The following is a 25,928-nucleotide window of genomic DNA, read 5'->3' on the forward strand; positions in this document are numbered from 1 at the left end:
TATTTGATTTCTCATTCGTCTTTTCTGGTGAAATACTCTAACAAAAGGTTTGGGGCATGACTGACTTGGGTTACTAGTTTTGCAGTGGAGTTTAAATGATTAAAATATTGTTCATAAGAATTATTTCTTAAGTCTTAAAATATTTTGACAGATAAAATTATAACGATTAAATGCTGCATGGCCCTGCGGTAATTTGTAATTTATAATTATGCAGAAAGGTCAGCAGAACATGTGTATAATCTGTAATGCAAAATGCAATCTGTATTCAAGTGATTTATTTCCAATTTCCGTAATTTATTTATTAAAAATTTATTTAATATGTGAGGCATATATTTTTCTAAATTAAAACTCCGTAAATATAATTGTATGCATAAATAGCTACTATAATTAATGCATCATAATTTTTCGAAGCCTGCTTTTATCTCCTAGGGTATTCCCTCCGCCGACCTGCTGCGTTCATTCCACCCTTTCTGTTTTTATTATTTTTTTGTTTGTAATTTAAAAGAAAATGCGAAAAACTATGCCTTCTCATTTCCGCTGCGTGCCCCCATTTCGTTGGGTGGGGTGTAGGCAAAACCGTTTAAGGGGGCAGCGGCAGCGGTAGCGGCAGTTACCGAGCGAGTCGCACGCAGGTTCCGCCTTTCCACTGATTTTGTTTGTCATAAACTAGCTCAAAAATCATTTAACGAAAATTTGAATGGTTTGGGTTTGAGTTTAACCTAGTTTCACCCGCCTGCCGCCAGTCAGGCACCCTCAACCCCCACAGCAGGACATTTTGTCATCGACTTGAGTCGATTTCTAATCATGCGGTTACGGAACATGTCCGCACTCCACACGCCACACCATGCCCACTCGAGTGCCGCAGCCACCACCCCCCACGGTAAGGGTTCTGGTCACTGGACTATCTCTCAATTATGCTGCAGGAATAGCCGGAGGGCGGTCAGGGGGAGCAGCGTGTTGCACCATAAACGATGATTGTTTTATCAGAGACTTGCTCGTGTTGATAAACTGTTTTAGCAACAGCAACAACAACAACTACAGAGTGGGACTCCCTTAACTGCTTGCGAGGGCACAATTCTCTTCTTTTTTTCCTCTCTTTTTTTTATACTTTCGATCAAATACGCATGTCCTGCGAGCTAAGGGTAGGATTTTAATTCTCATACGTGTACGTGTGTGCGTCTCTGTGTGTGTTTAATTCCCCAAGAATCCATCAAGTGGGCGCGCTGTATACATATAATTATGGTATTAAGTCGAAAATCTTGAATTTTCATTGGAAAAGTTGAAGATTTTGTGGAATTTTTTCGTAGAATGTGAATGCCCTCAAAAGTAGGCAGTAATTTCTAAAGAAATCATTTTTACCTTTCGTAGCGCACCTTAAACCAGTTCGCTGGCCACTGAAAAAGGTTAACACATGTTTTGGCTTGAAGAGCAAACACCCCCGCACACCTCCCGCCGCACTCCACACTCCACTCATTGCTCTTGCCGCCCCCGCAGCGAGAAGTAAACAAAATAGCAACAGAGCGTTGCGGCTGTCGGGCGGTGGGGGTGGTGTGCTGGCTCTTGGTGGTGGTTGTGGCTGCTCGCTCTCTCTCACGCTCTCTCTTTTGGCCGTGTGTCTGTGTGTGTGGGTGTCTCGACGCTGCCCGTGCATCCTTTGGCGGGCAGGCTGGCGCATGGAAAAACGGAAAAGCCCGATTCAGTCTACAGAAAACGCGTACGTGGTGCAGAAGTAGCCGCGCGTGGCTACCACAACGTCGTTTAAGACTTGTCGGCATGATCGAATAAGTGTAACGCCCCGTACAAGTTCTGTAAGTTTTGCCAGAAAACGAATCTCAGCAGCAGAATAAGAATCAGAATAAATATCACAAAAATGAGAAGCATTTTGCATAAGAATCTGCCGATTTCAGTGTTTCCGAAAGTGTTCAAGTGACCAAAAAAAGAAAAAGAAACCCCAAAGCCAAGGATTTGTAAGCCAATAACAATAAGAAATAATTAATTCATGTCAAGTGGTGGCTAATTTTTGTATTTTTCTAACCAAAAACAATGTGCTAAAAACAACAAAATCAAAACCAATAAAGTGCTTTAATCGTTAACAAAACCAATAATAAAAATATTAGCCATAAATATGCATAATGTGTGGAGTGTCCGTTTTCGTTACCGTTTCCGCTCGAAGCGCACAAGTTTACACTTAGGATTAAAGATGCTCTCTCTGGCCAGAGACATTGTGAGTGCCCCCCAACCCCCCCAGCAACATTAAACCACCACCAATAATAATCTGATAATCCTATAACCGAACTGTAGAACAATATAAAAACTCTATCCGCTTGCATAAAAGAAACTCTAACGAAAATTCCATAAATTGGCTTACAAAAAATCAAAATCAAATGAAATTAAAATTGGCAAATTCATCAAATTATATTGCTTAATGCTTTGGAATGCTTACACAAAAAATCGCATAGCCACGTTACTTTCCAGATTTACCAAAAGTTTGATTGGTTGAGACGTAACTATGGAAATTGACGGATTGCATTTATATTTATTACCCATATTTATATTTATCTTCCAAATACTCATTATATATCTATAGAATAATACACATACCCAAACTCAAGTACATATAGGAGTCCCACATTGAACAACAGATGCATGTGCTTCATGGGGTCATTTCTCAGTATCTATTCGACCTTTAATGCTGACTGCATTTTAAGAACTGGTTAAGGAATGCATTTACAGGTGTATTGCATCTTCAAATTAAATTGAAATTCAAATCACAGCTCAAGAATTGTCCGCTTAAAACAACTTCAAGTTTGTCGCACAGATTCATAAGTAGTTGGCTTACCCAAAACTTCGAATAGGTGCTGTTCTGGTGCTCAAATGGCAATAAATGTTTCAACAATTAATAAGTTAAATGTATAAGAACAGTGTTCAAACAACCAGCAAAGTAGGAAGCACTCCAGTATTTGTATTACATTTAATTTGAAAGCTATTCTTTTGTATTAATTATTTGCCCAGGAGTTTAAGCACTTCTTTTAATAGTTTCCTCAGTTATTCCTCCAGGATATGGGGATGCATGAAACATTTTAAAATTAAATCAGATTAGCTTTTTAGCTATCATTATCATTCATTATTTGTTGTGGGAAATGTAACTTAATGGCTCCAACAATTGTCGGCATTAGAAAACGCATGGTCCAAAATGGTGGCCCACTTTTGATGGGTGTCATGACGCACACACGCCCGTAAAGTATATGCAGGACAATGACAAACGAAGTTGGTAAATTTAATTGGAATAATAAATCGTGCATGTGTGTATCTGTGTGTGTCTCTGCCCCCTTTTTTATGAAACAAAACTGCACAACGGAGCGAGCCGCCCGAACTCAGATATAGATGTCATAAAGTTTTATTAATAATGAAAATTGTACTAAAAATGTGGCACACAGGCAAACGCAAACGCAAAGCCAAAGCCAAAGGCAATTTATTAAAAAGTCTCATTAGGCTTTCGCTCTCTCTCGCTCTCGCTCTCACTCTCTCTGTCCGGTTTTTATCACACATTGAGCATACGCCATGAGGTTCCCCTTAGGGGTGCTAATAAAGCAAAAAACAGAACAGAAAAATAATAATAATAATATGTACGGGCGTACCGGCTAGGGATAGCGATAAAGTAAAATTTGTTTCGATATGGAACATGATTAAAGTGCTGAAATGCCCCAAATATAAACGTGTACACCCACACTTACTGCAGCCAGCACCATTTTATGACAGTGTGTGTGTGTGTGAGGGCCAATAACTGTGCCCCGTCGGAGATTAAGTATTTTTAATGACAATAAAAATATAAAAATTTCAACGATAGCCGCGTCAGCGTCAGCGTCAAATCAATTTCAATATAAAGATATATCTCTGCTCTACACACACACACATACACATACTCTATGTGTGTGTTGGTGCCTGCGTATATGGTAATATCAAAGCAGACTGATATTAAGTCACTTGCCATGTGCTCTTCCAGCAATATTTATTCGCTGAAAATCAATAAATTCCACACACAGACACACACCATATATAATTTTATATTTTTCTCATTTTCTCTTTGCGCTGGCGCTGCGGCTCATTATTAATATATGTACTATGTATACATACATATATGTACATATGTATGTACATATTTTTTTTACATTTTCATATTTCGCTCGAGTGAGACATGGCGTTGGGGCTCTGGGTGGCTGCTTAAGTGTTTTCCTATTACGCCTTTTGCCCATAATCCTCCCACATAAATATACTCATACAGCCGCCCAGCGCTTAACTCCCCCAATATTATATTTGCTTTTAAATATTTTGATATACAGCCTGGGCCCAGCCAGCACACAGCACACACCCAACACCCACGATGGCTGGCTGGCCCTGAGCCCTGGCAGGCATTTTCTCATAAAAATTTCGTACTCGAATAAGACGAAGTAGCTCCCACACACACACAAACACAAGCAAACACATAAAAGTGGAAGAGAAAGGTGCCGACTAAGGGATACCCTTTAGCAGGTTGCAGGGTGAGCAATGCCCTTCGGTGATGTTAGGTTTTCCGGCTAAATTATGCGATTTTTACTTCCTATAAAATATATATAAATATTTACTATAAATATAATCAAACGGCAGCTCATGCTGATCAGAAATGTCGCACGCAAACTTCCCAGAAACACAAATTATACCTCCCAAAAATACCGAGTAAAAACACACACGGACCGACGGACTGGGCAAAAATGTAACCCGCAGGCATTTTGGGTTAAGGAAGAACAGCAAGAAAAGCACGAGGAGGGGGGGAGGGAGTGGTGGCTGGGTGGCTGTGGGGGGTGGAGGACTTATGGCAAAAACTTTGAGCAGGAAAATGTAATGTAAAGGATGTGCCAGGGCCACCATGGAGACCCATGCGAAGAGTGTAACTGGAAAATAATAATTTTTTTTTCCTTTCTTTCTCCCTTTTTGTGCTTTCCCTTCATTTCTTCAGCCTGGCTTTCACCCTCCCACACCCAGCCAACATTCTTGCCTTCCCTCTCTTTCTCACAACGCCTCTGTCTCTTTCGCTCGCTGGTGTGTTTGCCATTTTCTTTTGAGTGTCAGAAATGGAAAAGAAAATAATTTGATGGTTTCATAAACTCGCTTGGGGGGTCGGTCGCCAAAGGAGAGAACTTTCGGCAGGAGGAGGGTTGTATGTGTGTGTGTCTGTGTTTCTGATAAAATTGCAAACTTCTCCCCCCAATACCCATGTGTGCACGGGAGAGAGAGGGCAGAAGACCTAAGCAAAAATTTATGGAATTTTTCTGCTTTTCTTTTTATTTTTTTTTTTTGGGTGAAAACTTTTGTAGATAGATTTCTTGCCAACATCTTTTCTGCCTGCAAACTTATGGGGGTGACTGTGTGACAGGCTCCAAGATAAAACTTCATCATTATGATGCTGATGATAATGAGCAATGTCCAATGATGATGATGGGGCTCTCATTAGAGCAGAGAGAGAAAGAGAAACTTTTGTACATGGAACTACTCGTACGTACGGGGTACACTTGCCTTATTATCAAAATGATTATAATAAGCAGGCTGCAACCCCAACCCTACTACACACACACACACACATATGCATAGTGTACACCCCACACACACATACAATGTATAGCCATGGCTTATGTATATAGCATTTGTCCTTGTCTCTCTGTGTTTGAGTTTCATTATTAATTTTTCTCCGTATTTTTTTTCCATATTTTTCGTATTTTTATTTTATCATGCCCTACGCACACTCTAGAGCTTAGGGGTGGAAAAACACACACACACACAGTCGCATTTTAGTTTATTGTGGAAAATAATATTTGATAGAAACAAAATTTTAGTGCCACCCAAAAGGAGAAAAGGAGCGAAAGATAGTTTCTGGGTTGGTTGGCTGTTCGGTTGGTTCGGCAGTCGCAACGGGGAAAAAAATGTCGCCTGGGAGAGGGGTAGGGGGTGTGCGAGGAGCTTCGACTTATGGATGGGTGGAAGCAATTTTTGGGTGGGTTAAATTAATTTTTTGCCGTAGATGTGAAAGTGAAAATAATTACACAAAAATATCGAAAACTGATGAACGATTTTCAGTTCGCTCCACCCCCACAGCAATACTCATTAGAAGGTTGATCGCCCGCCCAACCCCTCCCCTCCCCGGCCCTGTGCGCTTATTTTTTCTGTGCTCGTTCATTGGTTTCTAATGAGATTTCTTACTAATGAGCGGCACGGCGCCCCCATAGAAACTGGCAGTTTGTGTGTGTGTTTTTTCTTCGCTTTTACTTTCTTTTTGTGTGTTGTTTGGTGTACACTGTACAGCTTAGGGCTAGAGGAGTTCGTGCCTGCAGTCATCATTAATGTTGGATGGGTGAATTTCCACGTAAATTGTGTCCCAAACATTTTCGGGGGAAAAATGAAAGTAATTCTGAAAGATATTCCTTCGAAACTCAAACTTCTACTGCTCGAAATCTCACGTAACTTTTGGACCCATCCAATAGAGCAATTTGTCGCACACATTACCCGGCCCCTTCCCCCTGGCACATTCCTCCCCCGCAGTCATTCGAAAACCAACAAAGATCAGCACTCTGCGCCAGAGGGTTGTTTGATTGGTTTTCCTTTGGTCATTATGTGTGTTCCCCCTCTTTGTCAACTCTCATTTTTGAGTCCACGCATAATTTCAATTTGATTTTCATCAGAAATATTAATTGCATGCCACATACAGGGGCAATCGGGGGCGTCCGTCTGTACGTTAGTGTGGCATATGGGCCGACAGGGGCGTGCGTCAATCATAACCGACATTTCGTCAGCCGCAGGACACGGGGCAGGGTGGTTCCATGCAGTTGCCGCGAGTTTAAATTTCATAATTATTATTTTACTCGAAGCCTAATGGCAGAGGCAGAGGGCGGTTTCCATTCCATTATCCTTTCCGAAAATATCAAATGCCACAGCGCTCGGTTTGTTTACGTTTTTCGTATGCCTGCACCGAGAGAGACATGCGCCTACAAATGGGGCAGACGGGCAGTGGGGGCCTGGCGGGGGTGCGTGCCACGGAAAGCGAAAGTGCCGGCACAACGTCACAGTGGACATGTGCCCGACGTCCGACGTCCGACGCCCGACGCCCGACATGTGTGAAAGTGAAAGTCAATAGCGAAACCTTGACCACGACTCCTAACGACTACGGCTACGGCTACAGGCCAGACCACCGGTGGCCGGCCCAGTGCCCGGTGTCCGACCCGAAAATGGCACCGAACCGAGAGATCTCGGAGCGCCCACGCAGCGAACGACCAATGGGTCGGTCTCCCGTCTCCCAATGAATGGGCTCCTACACGGCTGTTGCTATTGTTGTTGCTGTTGCTGTAGCGAGTGTCGTTCAACCGGCGCGACATAGCAGCAGCAGAAGATAGCAGAAGAGCAGAGGAGCAGAGGAGCGGGAGAGCGCGCCAGCAGAGAGCGAGAAACCGTTAACTGGCACACTCCATGCGCAAGCGCAGTCGCTGCGTCCCAGTCCCGCAGCGGTCGGAGAACAGGCAGGCGGCAACAAACGAACGAAAAGGGGAAGAGGAAAGAAAAGGAAGGGAAGGGAAGGGAAGGGAAAGAGAAGAGAAAGGAAAGCAAAGGCAGGCTGGTCTCCCCAAGTCACTTTCGCTTTTGCGGCTTTTGATGTGTGTGAAATGCCGAATGCCGAATGCCAAAGGGTGGCCAAGGTTGGACTCACACAGACACATGAATACACATGTGCATACACACACGCACACACGCATGCTTGCACACTGGCAATATATCTTTCGAAAAGTCAAAATCAATCTATCAATCTGAGCAAGAAGCAAAAGCAAAAGCAAAAGCATTCCCTCGCACAGCTCTGGGGCATGCTGCTAGTTGAGATTTCTAGCTGCTGATTTGGAGAGAAAAGGGAGCTAAAAAAGGGAGCTAAAAGGGAGCTAAAAGGGAGCTGCTTCCTGCAGCTGAAACTGTTTAAATTCTAAATATTCCACTATTAATCCCACAATGATAAGAGTTTCTGAGAGTACAATATCTTTTAGGAATCATTTAATCTAGAAAAGGAATTTTTAATTCTTTACACTTCAATTTACCAGCAGAATTTGTCACATCTTTTGATGCAGGAACCTTTTATCTTTCTGTAGACTCTACAGTGTAGAGTGTTCACCCGCATAAAAATGTGACATTATCGGACATAAAACCTCGAATCTCAGCACTCGAAAAGTGCTCAAAAAAGCGGAAATTTACACATAAAAGAGCTCCTAACAGCCATACAAACAAGTAGCTAATCATTTAGCAAACTATTTCCCCTTTTACTATTCCTCTTGACTGAAAATGGCATTAAAAGATTGAAAACTGTACCCTTCATTCCTTTGTTAAATCAACAAAATTACGCACGAAAGATCCCTGCCAAAAGACACACACAATAAATAGGACAATGGCATTGCCAAACAAAGAACGATTCTAAAGATTCCCCTAGCTGAGAATCTATGTACCTAAAGAGGAGTATATCCAAGTAACCGCAGGACACGCTTCCTTCAATTAGAGCAATCCAATCGCTGGCTCACACCTTAATAGGCGTATTACAACCCCGAAAATCTCTACCATTGACTCTTTACTATACAATGCAAGTACTCTAGGAATAGTTTAATTATATGAGAAGGAAAGGGTTGCAAGAAACCATAAGACAGAGTCACAAAATCAGAATAAGAAATACTCGAACATCCACGATTGGGAACTCACTCCGAACTGACTCCACTGTCGTAAGAAAAACAAATGGAAAATCCTATTGAAATGTGTGATAAATAATTGGCACGACAACAACTACAAGTACAGCAACAACAACTCGAACTCGTGCTACTGCCGCTGCAACAACAACAAAGGCAAGGAAAACTCATTGCGCGATTCGATTGTTGCTCATTCCCCCGGTGTCACCCCAGCTCGCTCTCCCTCTTTCCCACTTTCTATCAGACTGTCTATCCCTATCCCTGTCTCCCCTCTGTACTTTTGTAGTTGTGGTGGTAACTGAAAAATTTTACTAAAAAAAGGGGCGGAGCAATAATGGTTTTCCGGGCAGCGCTGCTCAGCGTTGTCGTTGTTTTTTTTTTTTTAAGGGAAATTCTATGATTTTTGATATTTTGGGGTGTTTTATTGAGGTTTTTACCATGATATGGGTTGGAGGGAGAAGCTCACTCCGTGTGTGTGTGGAAAAACTATTAAATGGTATGGAGGGGTAAGGGTTTGGGTTCCTCGTGTGTGCCCGCGTCTGTGTCTGTGTGTGATTTTAGTATCATTGTTGCTATATTTGCTGTTTTGATTTTGAGGAAAAAATCGGGTAAATTGATAGTTGATATTTTTTGTTATTCTGCTGTGTCATGCGGCAGTTGCAAACGAGCGGGCCACTTGGCAGGACACAAAACACAACCACCAAACGAGATCACAGCGGAGTGCAGCGCGAAAGAGCGAAAAGTGCAAAGTGCGACACGCGCATGACCAAGTGACTTATGAGCAACAAAAATAAAGAAATTTAATTGAAAGTGATGCAATGATCCGCTAGGAATTACATTTTAAATTCCATGGAAAATGTTTTACAACTAAAAGTGCACTTAATATTCAAAGAAAGTTTAATTGATCGCGGAAGCGGCAGCCACTACAATTTATTCATGAGTATGTTGAGGATAGATTTTAGCAGTTAAAAGTGTGGTTTCAAGAGCCTATAAGTTATGCCTGATGGTGTTCAAAAGAGACATTAAAAGGTGATCAAATAGTGGCAGAATTCGAGCAGTTCGCAGCACTTCACTTGATTAAAATGTGTGGCTTTTGGGTACTGAAAAGTGGGCACTCATGATCAGCGATCAGTGGCAGAAAGTGCCAATTAATGGATTGGGATATAATCTCAAAATCTCAATGACAGTTTTTGTTAACAGAATTATTAAATGGAAAGTCATAAAAGGTTCCAAAATTGTTTGTTTAAGCTTGTGAGATTTTTATTCATGGACTTACTCTCCGTTTGCTTTTAGCTGCCTTCTATTTTCAGTCTGTGGCATAACTTTCAGAGCTAAATTAGCCCTAGAGCTCCACCAGATCTCTTCTTCTATTATTGAAATTAATTAATTAAATATCAGAGTTATTTTTATTTATTTTTAAACATTTTTAGCTAGTCTCTACCCTTACCCCTAAGCTCCTGCTTTGGTTTTCCAATTGCCAAAGTCTTAAGCAGAGAAGGTTGCCATAACCGAAAAAAAAACCAAAACCAAAACCAATTTCACGTTATTGGCTTTTCCCTTTGGCAAGTGTCTCAACACTACCGTCTGCCCCCCTGTGGGGTATTGGCCATCGAAACTACTTTGATATGTTTCGGTGGTGGCCAAAATTAGCCGCCTTTCGTCTTGGAGTTTGCTCAAATATGCGATATGTATGCCATGTGCGAGTATATGGTACATGGGAGTGGGAGTGGGAGTGGGAGTACGAGTACATGCTTCTGTTTACACTCGGCTGCCATTTTCATTTCGAACAGCCTCGGTCCAGTCCTCCGCCTGCGATGTCTTCAACCCACCCAAAAGATGGACGGGCAGGCAGGCAAAAAAAAATCAAATAAAATAACATCAAACTACCTTAGGCTTTATAAAAATCCCAACCAAAATACAAGCAACACCCACACATAGATACTACACACACACACACACACAGGCACACACACAGACACACCAACGGGGAGTGAAATGCCGAAGAGAAATGCGCACATCCTGGCAGGCATTTTTGCTTAACTTCTCAAAGTACCAGAAGGCCAGAAGGATGTGCTGCTGCTGCTGCTGCTGCTGGTTTAGGGGGGAGCGGGGAGCGAATGTCCTGAAGAAATTGTATAAAAGAAAAGTCAACAACAACAACTACGAAAAAAGGAGCAGAATGTAGCAAAGAGAACCAATTTCCAACCATGGAAACTTAATTTATGTCTGCAGCATAGTTGAGAATATTTTTCTTTTGCCTTTTCCTTTGCCCCACTCGCTGCCCCTTCTGCCACGCTGCTCTCCTTCGTTGCCACCTTCTTGGGCGTGCTCCTATGCCACCCTTCCCCCCTGCCTTTGCTCTACCACCCCCTCAGCCTTTCCTCCTTACACAAATAGGAAAAAAGAAAGACATTTTCGGTTTATTTCGAAAAATTTTGCCCATGCCCCCACAGCCACTACTGACAGTTCGCCTCTCCCCACCCCCTCACCGACCCTGGTTGCCGGGCATTTTCTTCTTCACCCTCCCCCCCAACCTCGCCCCACTATCCTCCCATTCCTTCCCTTTGGTTTTGCTTCCTTTTTCGCTTTTCTTGAGAATCAAATTTATTTTACCAAGTCATGTTGAAGAAAATTTTTATAAGTTTTATGCTCGGCTCAAGTGAGAGGAAAGGAGAGGAGAGAGAGAGAGTGAAAGAGATGGCTGATGTGAGTGTGTGTGTGTGTGAGGCGCAAAAAGTTTTGCTGGAACGTGACAGAGGGAGAGTGAGAGCGAGAGAGGGCGAGAGAAAATAAGCAAAATTTGTATTCCTTAAATCGGATGACTTTGTATAAATTTTCGTGTGTGCCACCAAAAAAAAATGGGTTTCTGTATGTGTGTGTGTGTTTGTGTGTTAGTGGGTGGCATAATATATGCATGTGTGTGTGTGTGTGTGCGCTGAGGACTGGCCTGCCTCCTGCCTGGGTATTTGTGTACATAATGGAAAAATTTTTCATAGAATTTGCACAAAAATGAAAAAGTGTAGCGAGAGAGGGGCAATAGGAGCGGGTGGGCCGAAGAGAGGGTAAGCAAGAGATGGTGTAGGAGTGGGCGGAGCGGGGGGGAGGCTCAAGGAATGATGATGATGACGAAGAAGGAAGCAGCAGAGGCAGCAGCGGCAGTAGCGGCAGCAGCGACAGAGAAATGAAATTAAGCGCATACGGAAATGAGACACAAATATTACATAGCAAATATGTGTGTAGTGTGTGTGTGTGTGTGTGTGTGTGTGTGTGTTTGTTGGCAGAAAAGAAAAATGAGTAGCCGCAAGAAGCCAAGAGCCCAAAATTGAATGAAATTCTCGGCACACAAAAATATTCCATGTGGGCTTTTGGCTTCTTATTGTTGCAGCTTATTATTTTTGCCAGCAAATGGCTCAACCAAGGCTTGTACATTATGTACAATAAAGTGTGGGCCGAGGGGTGCATAGAAGAACTTGCTAAGGGATTGATCTGCTAAAGAATTGAACCTAAAAGTTGACCATGTTTTGCCTGTGAAAGGCATGAATTGTGCCTTATACACACACACACATAACATTTAATCAAAATTATATATAGAACAATTAATTATGTAGCAAGCCCCCCTGCGAGCTACACCCCCTGCCAGCCGCTAGCATGGCTTCGGTTTCGGTTTCAGCTTTGGCTTTGGCTTCAGCATTTGGCTGCGACTTCAATTAAAAAGTTCTTTCAACTCATCAATACCAATGTCTAACCTCACTCCATCCCCTCTCTCTCTCCCTTGTAGTAATATCATCCAAAATGGCTGCATCCATATATGCCACCCCACCGCCAGATCTGAGCAGCGAGGACACTGCTCTCTCCGATGTCTCCAACTCATCGACACTCAACACGAATCGAAGCAACAACAACAATACACATGAAGCCACAACAGCAGCAGCGGGAGGAGCAGGAGGAGGAGCAGCAGCTGGCAACCATTCACCCACAGAGCAGTTGGTCAAGGGAGGGGAGCTGGAACGGGAGCCCTCGCAGTCGCCAAAGACATTGCAGAAGCCAGCGGGAAGCAGCACAAATGAGGCAGACAATGCCGAAGATGACGAGGATGTGGCAACGGAAGCGGGAGAAGCGACAGCTGAGGGAGGAGTGGAGGATGGAGCGGCAGCGGCAGCGGAAACGGAAATGGAAATGGAAACGGAAGAGGGTGCCAGCAACATGGCGGCAATGGCCGCGGCGGCAGCCAATGCGGCAGCCATGCAGCTGCAGCTGCTGGAAGCGCTCAGCGATGCGGCCAAGAAGCGGCGCAAGCAGCACAATCCCAGTCGCCTGGAGGCGCTCAACCTGAGCGGGGCGGAGGCACAGCTCGAGGATCGCACGCGGGTGGACTATGAGGAGAAGCTGTCGAAGATGTTTCTGCCCAAGTCCATGGAGAAGCTGAAGGAGACCTTCGAGCTGCTGCAGCAGCACAAGCAGGAGCAGGAGGAGCAGCAGCAGGAGGAGGAGTCCGAGCACATATCAGAGGCCAAGCAGCAGCAGCAGCAGCAGCAGGAGCAGGATCAGCGTCGCAATCCCTATCAGACCTACTGCAAGCAGTGCGGCGAGAACTTTGAGACCGAGTTCAAGCTCAGTCTGCACATGCTGCAGGATCATCGCGAGGGACAGCAGCAGGAGCGGGATGTCGAGCCCATGGACTTTCTCAGCTCGATCAAGGTGAAGCTGGAGCGCGAGGAGAGTCCCAATCAGCTGCAGCTCGAGCAGGACATGTCCAATGGGCATGGCCGGGAGCAGGAGCAGGACCAAGAGCAGGAACACTGGTACAATGCCATGGCCCAACAGCAGCAACAGCAGCAGCAGCAGCAGCAGCAGCTTCACCCTCATGGCTCGGCGCTGGGCCCTGCCTTTCCCTTTCCACCCGGCATGGGTCCGGCGGGTTATCTGCCGCTGCTGGGCATGTCCGGATTCCCCGGGGTGGATGGACTGAATCGTCCACCGTTGCGCATCTTCAATCCGGAGGCATACTGCGAGCTGTGCAACAAGGAATTCTGCAACAAATATTTCCTCAAGACACACAAAGCCAACAAGCATGGAATCTTTGACCCTGTGGGTGAGCCAACAGCCAACAGCACTTCCAGCAACAACAACAACAACAACACGACCAGCAGCAACAACAACAGCAACAGCGGCAGCTCCATGAGCCACATGTTCCAGCTGCAGCGAGAGGCAGCCGCAGCGCCGCAGCCACCGCCGCCACCGCCGCCAGCCCCGTCCAGTGTGGCAGCCAAAGTGGATGCAGCAGCGCCCGTGGCCAACATACACTGCGACATCTGCTCGAAGCGCTTCACCAACATCTTTGCCATGCGGCGACACCGCGCCAAGCAGCACGAACAGGCAGCGGCAGGGGCAGCGGCAGATTCCTCGCCCAACTCCCAGGGACAGACGCGACGCGGCAGTCCTCCCATTGAGAGTCAGTCCATCAAGCAGGAGGCACAGCCAGAGCTGGAGCTGCAGGCCAGACCACAGCCGTTTCAGCTGCCCGAGGGCTTCCGCGAGGACTTCACCCTCGAGCAGGAGGAGCTGAACTTTGTGCCGCCGCCGCGCAAGTTGCCCGCGCAGCTGCAGCAGCAGGCCCGGGAGTGCGCCTCGAGTGCGGAGAAGCTGCGCCGCTTGGGCGTACACTTCCCGGAGTTCTACTGCGAGCTGTGCCACAAGGAGTACGCCAATCGGTACTTCCTGCGCACGCACAAGTGGAAGCGGCATGGCGTGTTTGTGCCCCCGGAGGAACTGGGCAAGGATGAGGCACAGCTGAGCGGCTGGCCGTTTATGCCGCTCAATCTGATGCTGGCCAAGGCAGCGGCTGCTGCCTCAATGGAGCAGGCAGAACAGGAGCACGAACAGGAGCCCGAACAGGAGCCAGAGGCCGAGCAGGAGCTCAACGAACAGCCCAGCAAGCGCATCAAACTGGAGCCAGACCTGGAGGAGGAGAAGCTGAATGGTTCCTCCGTGATGGGACTGCAGAATCTGCAGAAATTGCAGTCCATGTTGCAGCAGCTGAACGACATCAATGGCAAGCGTCCGCTGCCGTGTCACCTGTGCGGCAGGGAGCTGGAGAACCAGTACGCACTTCGAGCACATCTCATGACGGAGCATGCCGCACAGATGCAGCTGCCCATGGGCATGCCACTGCAGCTGCCGCCTGTCCATGGCATGTCCATGCCGCTGCCGGAGCAACAGCTGCCCCTCCACGCGCTCTACCAGCAGCAGGCGGGGCCACAGACGCCACCGAATGCTGGTGCCAGATCCTCGCCCGGCAGTGGCGAGGAATTCAAGCAACATATCGCCGCTCCCAGTGCGAGTCCGCTGCGCGAGGGCTTCTACACGCCAGAGCGCCCGGTGGCAGCTGCAGGAGGAGGAACAGCTTCAGGCACTGTCCCCGTGCCGCCGCCGAATCGGCCAGCCTACACGATAACGCCGACGAGCAGCTACTGCGAGATATGCAACAAGGAGCTGTGCAACAAGTACTTCATGAAGACCCACATGCAGCGGATGCACGGCATCGAGATCGAGAACGGAGCGCAGATCGGCGGCGTCGTGTGCAACATCTGCAACAAGGAGCTGTGCAGCAAGTACTTCCTGCGTGTCCACAAGCACAACACCCACGGCATCATCGAGGAGGGTTCCCCGCTGCCACAGCCACGCGGCCAGAACGGAGTCAAGCTGGAGGCGGCAGCCGCAGCGGCAGCAGCGCAGCAGGCAGCGCCCGAGCAGGAGCTCAATCTGACGCCGCCAGCAGCAGCGGCAGCTGCAGGAGGGGAAAGTAACTCTGGGGCTGCCCACGAGGTGTGTCCGCTGTGTGCGCGACAATTCCGGAGCTTCAAGTGGCTGCGCTCGCATCTGATGAACGAACACGGACCGGCGGGCGTGGAGCGACTACGCGAAATGGAGGCAACTCCAGCGGCTGCCTCTGGCCGCAGCAAGCCCAACAGTCCCACGCTCAAGATACCCAACGGCAGCAGCAGTGGAGCTCCGCCTGCACCACCAGCCGCAGCAGCCACCGCAGGAGCTGTTGGCAATCCTCCGCCCAATCTCGCTCAAGCGCTGCAGAACCTCAACGCGCAGCATCTCTTCGGGCAGATGCAGCAACAGGTGCCCAAGGGCATGCAGGGCATGCCACCGCTGCCACCACTGCCAGGAATGTTCGGGGAGCAGTCCCAGCGCTTCAAGGAGTATCAGTGCTCCATGTGCCCCTTCACCACGCCCTACTACGCATTCCTCTTCATCCACGAACGCTCGCACGCGCTGCTCAACAGTGCCGATGGCATGGAGGCGTCCCTGGAGGCGCCACCGCCACCGCCAGCCGCTGCACGCAGCCAGGGCAAATCCCGCAGCAAGTCCAACCGAGCGGCAGCAGCTCCACCAACCATAGAGGATGCCGAGCTGCACGTGGAACCCACCAATCTAAGCACCTCCAAAGCCACAACCAGCCACTCTCCCACACAACACACGCCAGGAACTCCCTCACCAAAGGCCCAGTCTCCGCTGGCTGCAGGCAAGAACCGCTCACCGAATCTTACCGGACGCCGCAGCTCCAAGTCCAACACGCCCAATGGCATTGGAGGAGGCCATCGATCGGCTGCCACTTCGCCCTTTGAGGTGTGCACCGATCTGGCCAATGGCACTGGGAAACCAGCGAGCTATGCCCAACCCGACCGCTCCGAGGAAGCATATCAGATGCAGGCATTCCATCTGCAGCCAGCCGATGCCGATTCGGAGATGCAATTTGCTCCGGCTCTGGTCTATCTGCCTGTGCGGGTGCGCGCCTCGGAGACGGCCACGCTGAGCTTCAGACTAACACCAGCCTAAGGATGATGCAACCCCAATTTACAGTGTTGCCAGCAGCAGTAAGTTACGAAATACAACCCTGAAACATTAATCGAGATCCTCCCTGAAACGAATAAAAGTAAAAGAAGAGTTAGGAACAAGAGACAAAATAGTGGAACTACAAAAGACTGAGTGCGCATATTAGTTGAGCTCATAATTAAACTTAAATATACATGAAATCCCCCCCCAAACCCCCCCATAATTAACGATCTAAGCCATGTCTAACATGGCCCAACTATAAACCACTAAAAATATAAATAAATCCGCAAAATAATCAAACAAGAACAAGTCCGTTTCAGCTGGCAGCACTGTGCTAACAAAAACAACAACGATTATCATGATATATGTAAATAAATATTTACTTATGTATATTTGGATGGTTGCAAGGCATAAACTATAAACATAACAAATATATCTCTAGTGATTAAATATCAAAGTTCCTATGCGTAATAGTAATTTAACGTAGAAAAAAAGAGTTGCGAGAGAAAAGAGAGAGCAGTGGAGGGTGGAGTGGAAATCAAAATACGTACATACATGTATAAGGTTGGGTTAGAGGCAGATCTAGAGAATGGATGAATGGACACTAACATATATAAAGATTATATATCGTAGGAGCAGCAGCTTCAAAATCAAAATTACAATTAGAAATTTCTCATCTACTACTACATAGATATGATATGGTCCATGTGTGTGGCCATATAATTATTATAATGGCAAAGCTTCGCAGCACAATGAAATTGCTCAAAATCAAACTAAAAATCTACACTCTGGAGGAATGTTTGCCATTTCCTTTGAATTTTTCCAGCAAACCCTCGCTATATCGTAGAAAACTTTAACCAAAATCTTATAACGAATGAATGTCTTCAATTTTGATGAGATTTTTCCCGACCAAAACTTGTACATATAAGAATTTGCTGTTAGAAGAGAACAAACTCCATGGGAAATATCGAATTTTAGCTGCAAATTGAACAGAGTTGGCAGGAGGGGCTTTAGAGGGACACACAGCGATGGGGGAGTAACGGAAAATTGCGCCAGAAGGTAAAAGTTAAGAAGAAAACACACAACAAAAAACAAACTCAGGGCAAAAGTACAATGACCTTTAGTACTTTTTTATACAAACATATTTAACGAAAAAATAAAATAAATATAAATTTAAATATGAAAAACGATAAACGATAAATGAGTAAAAATAATAATAATTATTATATATAATTATGAAACGTTAAACAAAATATAACATACAAAAAAAATTGCTACCTCAGACGGACTTGAAAACAATAATTTAAATCAAATAAAATAAATTTATAAAGAAAGAAAATCGATATAAAATCTACGAACCGCATCGAAAGAAACGAAATGAAATGAAACCTTAAAGCTAAATAAGACATTTTTGTAGTAAATTTACCTCAGAGCAGAACTAACCAAACTTTAGACATATGATTTAATATATTAATATTTAAATTGGTTTAATTTACAATTTTAAGTTCAAAACATTCCAAAGACCAACAAAAACTAGTCGCCTAACCACTAAAACGCATTCTAGTCAAAACTTATGGAGCTACAACAATACTATATACCATATACATATATAAAGATGCAAAACGAGCAGCCAAATCGGATCCACAGCTCTTCCGTTTTGGGGTTCAACGATTCTTGCAGATTATTTTATAGTATTTAAGGCGTTTGTTCTGCAGCAAGAAGCGTTGCCCCCCACGAAGAGTTCGCGTCGATCCGAGTCGAACGTTGTGGAACGCGGCGTTGTGCCATTTGCTATATTTGAAATTCCTTTTTTTAAAAACGTGTGTTTTTTAAAATGCTGCGTGCCTTTTAGCAAATACTTCGCCGTGTTCCCCACACAAACAAAATAAACAACCCAAAAAAGATATCTCTTAAAATCCAATATTGAAATTTAAATATAGAAATTGTAATTTTATTTTCTATTCCATTTAGTTCTTAGTTCTTAAAATATGATTTCGTAACTGTGTGTGTGTCTGTATATATTACGAATAAATGTCTACATTTTGTATTTGTTAAACTTGAGTTTCGTTTTCTTTTTAATTCATTAATTTTGTGATTTCCAAATTGATCAATTACCAGATTACATTTTTTATTCTTTGATTGAAGCGTGCCAGACCCGAGGCCCTACTTCAGAATCTTGAAAAAACAAAAAACCTAAAAACCACACCCGTGATAGACCCGAGAAGTTCCGCTTGATAGGGGAAGGCGACCTTTTTCCCTTGTTTTTTTGGCCACCCCGCCCATAGGGGACCTTCATCTCGGCGCGACTTGCATGCTGGTCCAACGCCTTGGCGACAACAATTATTAAATTGCCATTTGACTCAATTTGTCAACAATGTGCCGACGCCTGGAGCGGCATGTCTTGAGCGTAGATATGGTTAAGCGCCTTTAAAAAAATAAAACTCATACATTGGCAGCTGTTTCCCCCCTCCTGCTACTGCTTCTCGTTTTTAAAGCAGCACCCTCATAAAAAAAAGAAACAACAATAATAAGTGGAAACTGTTTCCGGTTTTGGGACACGCATTGACCAAACCAACCAGCAACCCCCTGATTAGTATGTTTGCATTAAAAAATCTACATGGGAGAATGCATATCCCGCTGGAAAAAAAGTGTGAAAAGAGAAAAGCGCGATAACAAAAACCCAGCATGGTCCGGCGAGGGTCAAGTCTGCAGGGTCAGCAGCTGCCGGCAGCAGTTGTTAAAAAAATTCCAATCCAAAATCAAAATCTATATACATTTAGCCGGAGCTATTGATTAAAAGTAGCCACCCCCGGAGGTCGTTGTATTTTTGCCGTTTTTCGGCAGTTAATTATTTGTCACGTGTCCATGCAAATTTCGTTTCTCATTGATTACGCACAGACATCCGATACATTTACGGGCGCTGCTGCAATTAAAGATTGAGCCGCTGGGGGTTGCTGCCTCGGTGACCAGGGGGATGGTAGGCAAATTTCATAAATATATTTATTTTCGCAGACATTTTTGTCCGAAAAACATTTTCTATTGAATTTTTATGGCAATTTGGGAGAAATCGTCTGGCAGCAGTTTTTAGGGCGCAAAGTCAGGCACCGACAGCTACTGCTACCCCATGGAGTCAGGTCAGTCCCCGCACCGATATAAGGGTGTTCCCCGCTATTTGCATGCTTAAAAGTGAACTGGAAAACTGCAATTTATGAGAAATCAAATGAAAAGGAAAGAATTGCATTCGCTGAGGGTGATTTCGCATTCCCCTCTCTGACAGTAAATTTCGCTATGCAAATTCTTGAAATTGTTTTTGGGTACTTTCCTCGGTTCTGGCAAATGAATATCCATTAATTTTATTTCTTTCATATTTTCCCATCATTTTCAACCCCCACAAAGTAGTAGAAGAAGAGCGCACAAATCAAAAATGAAAATAAAAACGCAAAGATGAAGGAGACATTTTTAAACATTAAAGCTAAATAAATTTTACAAAACCAAGATGAAAATTGCAATGTACCTTGAGCATAAATCAAAATTTTGTATGACCTCAGATGCAAGTCGGATGGGGTCAGAGGGCAACAAAAAAACCACTACGAGAAAAATCAAAAATCAAATTTTATTAGCACTAAGAAAAATGACACAAAATCAAAAGGGGAAAAACCCCAAGAAAACTCTTGATAAATATTTTAGTTGTAAAATTAAGTCAAGAACGAAAAAAATTATTATTAATTCGAAATGTTGACGTTGATGGAAGTAACGAAGGAGAAGAAACGAAGAAAAGGAGATGAAAAAGGATGACTAGAGGAGAAGCAAAACCAAATGCAAACCAAAGACGTGAAAGAGCGCAAAATCAAAAGCCACGAGCAAAAAATCAAAAACAAAATTATATTTAAAACGAAATCAAAAATCAAAATTATATTTATCAATTGGCAAAAAAGTATGAGATATACACACACAAATATATATATCTATATACATACATATATTATATATATATTTAACAATTTTACTTTGTTATTATGTAAAACTATGTGTGAAACCAAAACTAAACAAAAAACTTTAACAAAATTATTTATATTACGAGTAATGTGTAAAATGTGAAAGAGCGAAGAATCAAAAAACTGGAGGAGGAGCACGAAGAGCTGGGAGAAAACATTTTTCATTTTCATTGTAAGCGAGCATTTATCAAAAATTGTATGTGTTTTAAATTGATTATATTAAATATATATACAAATACATATAAAATATATGGAACAGTGTGCGTGTGTGTTAATTGGAAAGGAAATTATATACTTTAAGGGATAGGCATACAACCAGCAAGGATACGCTGATACATGGACAGAAATTGGTAAATCAGTTTCCTATTACAAGGGAATGCCTAGCCTTCTGATGCTGCTTGGTGAGTGGCGTGGAAGGCTCAGAGATCTGCTCCCAGCAAATGCACTCAGGTACAAGTGCCATCATCGTGTGCTTAAAATGTGCTTTGGTCGCCCTGTGATTCCCATTGAAAGTCTCAGAGTCTCTCTCTATCTGTCTGTCTGTCTGTCTATCTGTCGGTGGACTTGTCTAAGCTGATTGTGTGGCCCTTGAGACGGGATTTCTGTGTGCCACCCTAAGCGTCTCTGCTACGCGTAGTTGTACCTTTCTGACATGGACAAAAACTTCAACTTTTGCGAGTTTTGACATTTTGCTTTATCTGGAGGGGAGAGGAAAGGGCAAAGGGCACCCTCCAGCTACAAAATGTGCCTTCTTCCTGATGGCTTGATGCTACCCCCTCTGAGGCATTACTGGGCATTGCGAAATCAAAGTATATCAATATTTGTATTACATGAGACGCACACAAGAGCAGCACACACTCGGGCATCTCTCCCACTCACTCACTCACTCACTCACTGTAATGGCACAACAACAATGCCTGTGGAAATGTCTTATCAATAATTTTTGTAAAGAATGCGACGAAATCAATTCCGAGCCCAGTGCCAAGGGGATGGAGATGCTAGAGCTAGAGGGAGATGCGCGTCAGGCGCGTGTTACTGACAGCTCCATAGTTTCCGTGTCCCCCCGCCTCACTTCCTGCGCGCTGCTGCCAAAAAGGAGGAGAATGAAACTGTTCATATTTCCCAAAAGCAAAAGAGAAAGCCAAATCGGTGTATACATTTTGTTGGGGTGTACATACATATGTATGTATGTACATATGTACATACGCCTATGTATAGAATAAGTTTTGTGGAAAGTAGATACAAAGATATAAGTTAAGTAGACAGCGATATAAATAGTTGGGCCGTACATAGTTTGTAGTACATAAATAATGTAATAAAACTCACACCGTGCGACAAATGTACGACTTTTGAAATGACATTTACGGACGAAATACTCCACCGTTGTCGCACTCTGTACTCGGTTTTCAAGATCGCCTATGCAGCGCAGTTTCTTATGTTTTAGTGTTTTCCGTATTCGTGTTCCTGCATTCTCCCTCTCAAGCAAAAAGCCACCGAACGACACCAAAGACCAACGCTGCTGAGAAACTGTGAGAGATCAATGCAACAACAAAATAACTGAGCTTTTACCGTTGCTTTGCATTTCTACCTGCACACAGAAAGCGACCCCTCACGCAGAAAAGAAACAAACAACACCAAAAGCATCGATGCTGAGAGAATGCTAGAGAGCAATGCAACAACAAAATAACTGAGCTTTTGCCGTTGCTTTGCATTTCTACCTGCACACAGAAAGCGAGCCCCTTACGCAGAAAGAGAACGAGCGACACCAAAGCCCATTGTTGTTGAGAGAATGCGAGAGTGCAACCCAATAACAAAATAGCTGAGCTTATGCCGTTTCTTTGCATTTCTACCTGCACACAGAAAGCGACCCCTCACGACGAATGACATCGAACGACATTAAAGAGCAGCGATGCTGAGAGAATGCGAGAGAGCAATGCAACAACAAAATAGTTGAGCTTCTGCCGTTGCTTTGCATTTCTACCTGCGCAAAAGGTTTATCAGTCGAACGATCAGAAACCAATGTAAAATGCAACAACAAGTTTGCATAGTTTCTTTTCACCGTCTCTTTCGTCTTTCGAACGTTGAAGCGATTGCAATGCGTAATATATCTAGTGTATTCCATGCACATGCATACATAAATATGTACACCAGTCACAAAAACAAAACTTCCAACAATTTAATTACTATTTTCAAACACTATTCGGCAGGTTTGAGTGTGTGGAAAATTAGTTTTTAATCGATTTGATAGAAGTCTACACGCAGCCATGGCTACAAATGACACCTACCAACTGACCGCGCGACCAGAAACACCCATTTGAACACCATTAGAGGGCCAGCGCCACCTCCCAAATAACCAATACTTTCAGATAAGGACTATATGAGCGTACATACTTACGAGTACTCGCACGAGAATATTGTGTGTATATAATTTCAATTCTCAATTAAATTGTTGAGGCGGCGCCAGGCGCAAACAACAATTTTTGTTGTCACCATATGCTTGGGCTATGCTTTCACTTTCACTTTTATTATACCCTTTAATACGTGACGGCGAGGGTGTGTTGAACATCTGGCAAGCAGAAGAAGGTTTTTGTAATCATAAAAAATAGCGGGGTATTTAATTATCGACTCTCAAAGTCATTTCTTTTATGGTTGTATTTTTTGGGGACTGTGTTTCGTTGACCGCTCGCTGAGTCCTTGGAATGTGTCAAAAAAAATAAAACCCTAGACGCAGGACGAAAACAACCTCAAAAACAGCAACAACAACCAAGTTTAATAATTTAACTTATGGATTTTTTTGTGGGCCCAGGGAATTTCTGAGGGGTAAGTATTTGTTATTTCGTTTTCCCATTTTCCAAATGCCTATCAAGGTGAGGGAGGGTGAGTTTTTCATTTGTTAGTGCCTTGGCATATGCACATTAGTGCCCGAAAATGTGGCAATTTAAATAAATGACGCAAAAGGACACGCCACGCACCAAAGACGTGGGACAGAGGACACAGGATATGGCCAGGGAGGATATTCTGTAGGGTAGGGTAGGTGCGCGGCGACTAATGACTTTTCAGAACGCGACAAACAAACATTTTTATGTGTTACTACTACTTTGCATATTTATGTACAATTTTCACTGGTTTCAAAGTACAAAAATAAACAACAATAATTTTCCTATTATTTCCACTAAAATTTCTGCTTCCATGGACGCTTAATCCTGCCTACGTCCAGAGGCGTGATCAGATCTTGCAGCACGTGTTCCGTGACCTTAAGATCGATGCTGGAGTAGCCTGCGCTGGCCAGCAGTTCCTCCTCCTCCGGCAGCACAAAGAAGTGCGGATCGACATCGGTCGGGTTGCGTTGTACCAGAAGCGCATTGGCATCGCGCCGAAAGAGATCGATGGCCCTGTATTGTGCAGTTCGTGCCTCCACGTAGCTCTGTTGGGTGAGCGGATCTGAGAGCTTGCCCGACTTGGGCAGCCGCTCACTGGCCTGGTCCAGCTGCATCACCAGGCGGCGCACAATGAAGTTGGCAAAGCGACGACGCTCCCTCCGCTCCAACACCCCGATGACCCACTCATGGATCAACAGATACCGGAATGCCATGTAAAGCAGTCCCGTAAGCTTGGTGGCCATCAGCATTGGCAGCAGGTTGGTTGGTTCCTCAGTCAGCAAGGTTGTGGCTCTCTTCTTCCAGTAGGACAGATCGCTGGTCAGCTTGTAGTCCACCACAGTCGTGGCTACAAATATCAGCACATGGAGAAGCCCCAATAAAACATGATGCCGCCGTATCCAACCAGAGACGAGGCGCACCATCCTGCTTAAGGCTATGCATATTCGCCACCAAAATGATTCAGTTTGTTTAGTATTATTTCCAAGCGAAAAAAACATAAAATTACCGAAATTATGTACTTTGATTTACACAAAAATTTGACTAACGACAAATAAGGCAACGATTTTGAAGTGATTTTGGATAGTTAAAGCAAAGTTTATTAGATAACGAAGGAACTTCAAGGGGAGAGCTGGTTTCGCTCTTTTTTTATGGAATTATTTTGACCTGCACGCTCATCCCTTAGCAGGATTAATTTCATCTTTAAACATCCCTCTAAAAAACGAATATCTGTGTGTGTCCCAGGGTCAAGCTAGATTTCATGGCACTTTATCGGGAGTCATTGAAACATGCATGGAACATTAAGAAATTATATGACAAGGAGTAGATAATTAATACAATACAAGCAAAAAATACCCCCAAGGATACCTCTCAATGAATCTGTTTCGTATGCCCCTTGAGTACTTATGACAACCAACCAATTTGCAGGCAAAGAAACCCAAAAATATGTACCACAAATGTTCGATGTATTGGCACCAAGGACTAATGAGAGATTTCAGTTCAATTTTAGTTTCGTTTTGAATTTTCGCTGCTGGTCCTGGCCCCTTGGTCCTTTCCTTTTCAATTGGATACACACAGCCTCCGCAGCGTCCATGTGCGTGCGGGGCAGGCAGTCAAGAAAGAGCAGCGGAAGGAAGGCGGTTCAACGGGCGTTGATGAGGAATAAAACTTGTCAGGAGAAAGCAGGCAAAGGACACACACTCGCACGCACACACATGTCTTCTGTGTACTTGTATGGTTACGTTATGTTGCAAGGAGAGCGACAGGGAGAGTGAGAGGGAGAAAGGGAGGCAGGGAATGGACAGCCAACGAACGGAAGCAACAAGAGGGCAAATAATTTCTTTCCTCCCTCCCCCACATGAAAGTTGAGAGAAAAATACGAAAGAAAATTGTAATTTTCATCAACCGAACACAAAACAAAAAAAAAACAAAAAAAAAAAGGAAAAAGGAAAAGCAAAAACTTCTTCCAGCTTGACCTTAAAAGAAAATTAGATGCTCGTGTTGGGGATTCATTCATGTGAGTGTGTGTGTGCGGGAATACACATACATATGTACATATATATATATATATTATATACATATATGCCTGGGCATGTGTGTGACTGATATCGAACAAAATTCCAAAATAAAAAGAAAAATTTAACGCAAAAAGGCAAAGTTCTGCTGCAGAGCCAGGAGGAGTGTCCGAGTTGGGATAAGGTTGCCCATAAGGAGGCAGGGGTAAGCGGAAGGGGCATCTACAAAGTGTGCATGTGTGTGTGTGTGTGTGTGTGTTGGTGAGACTTCTCCAATTTCTCGGCTAACCAGCTGGCCTCTGGGCAGCGCTAGAGCATGGGAGGATGAGGCTGAGGATGAGGCTGAGGATGGTGGTGGTCCCGGAGACTCTTTTCCCTTTTTCCAGTGGGGGGATATACTCATGTGTGTGTTTGTTTCTGTGTGTGTATGCTAAAGTGAAAAGTAGTAAATTGAACTTT

General features: G+C 44.4%; 2 protein-coding genes across 4 annotated transcripts; one reads left to right on the forward strand and one right to left on the reverse strand.

Moving 5' to 3' along the window:
• The first annotated feature begins 1,683 nt into the window (after positions 1-1,683).
• On the forward strand, positions 1,684-17,772 carry LOC117894742. 3 transcript variants are annotated; one of them, XM_034801942.1, is made up of 2 exons: positions 1,684-1,808; positions 12,517-17,772. In XM_034801942.1, exon 2 carries the CDS (start codon positions 12,531-12,533, stop codon positions 16,584-16,586), a length of 4,056 nt encoding a protein of 1,351 aa, XP_034657833.1. In that variant the 5' UTR covers positions 1,684-1,808; positions 12,517-12,530; the 3' UTR covers positions 16,587-17,772. The 3 variants fall into 3 exon arrangements, with proteins under 3 accessions (XP_034657833.1, XP_034657834.1, XP_034657832.1); XM_034801943.1 differs by lacking the exon at positions 1,684-1,808 and adding an exon at positions 2,065-2,224; XM_034801941.1 differs by lacking the exon at positions 1,684-1,808 and adding an exon at positions 9,563-9,678.
• Positions 17,773-23,702: 5,930 nt separating this feature from the next.
• LOC117893782 lies at positions 23,703-24,475 on the reverse strand. The gene has a single exon (XM_034800526.1). It carries the CDS (start codon positions 24,453-24,455, stop codon positions 23,751-23,753), a length of 705 nt encoding a protein of 234 aa, XP_034656417.1. The 5' UTR covers positions 24,456-24,475; the 3' UTR covers positions 23,703-23,750.
• Between the last annotated feature and the right edge of the window lie 1,453 nt (positions 24,476-25,928).

This window comes from Drosophila subobscura, chromosome J (assembly GCF_008121235.1).
Source record: "Drosophila subobscura isolate 14011-0131.10 chromosome J, UCBerk_Dsub_1.0, whole genome shotgun sequence".
Taxonomy (NCBI): domain Eukaryota; kingdom Metazoa; phylum Arthropoda; class Insecta; order Diptera; family Drosophilidae; genus Drosophila; species Drosophila subobscura.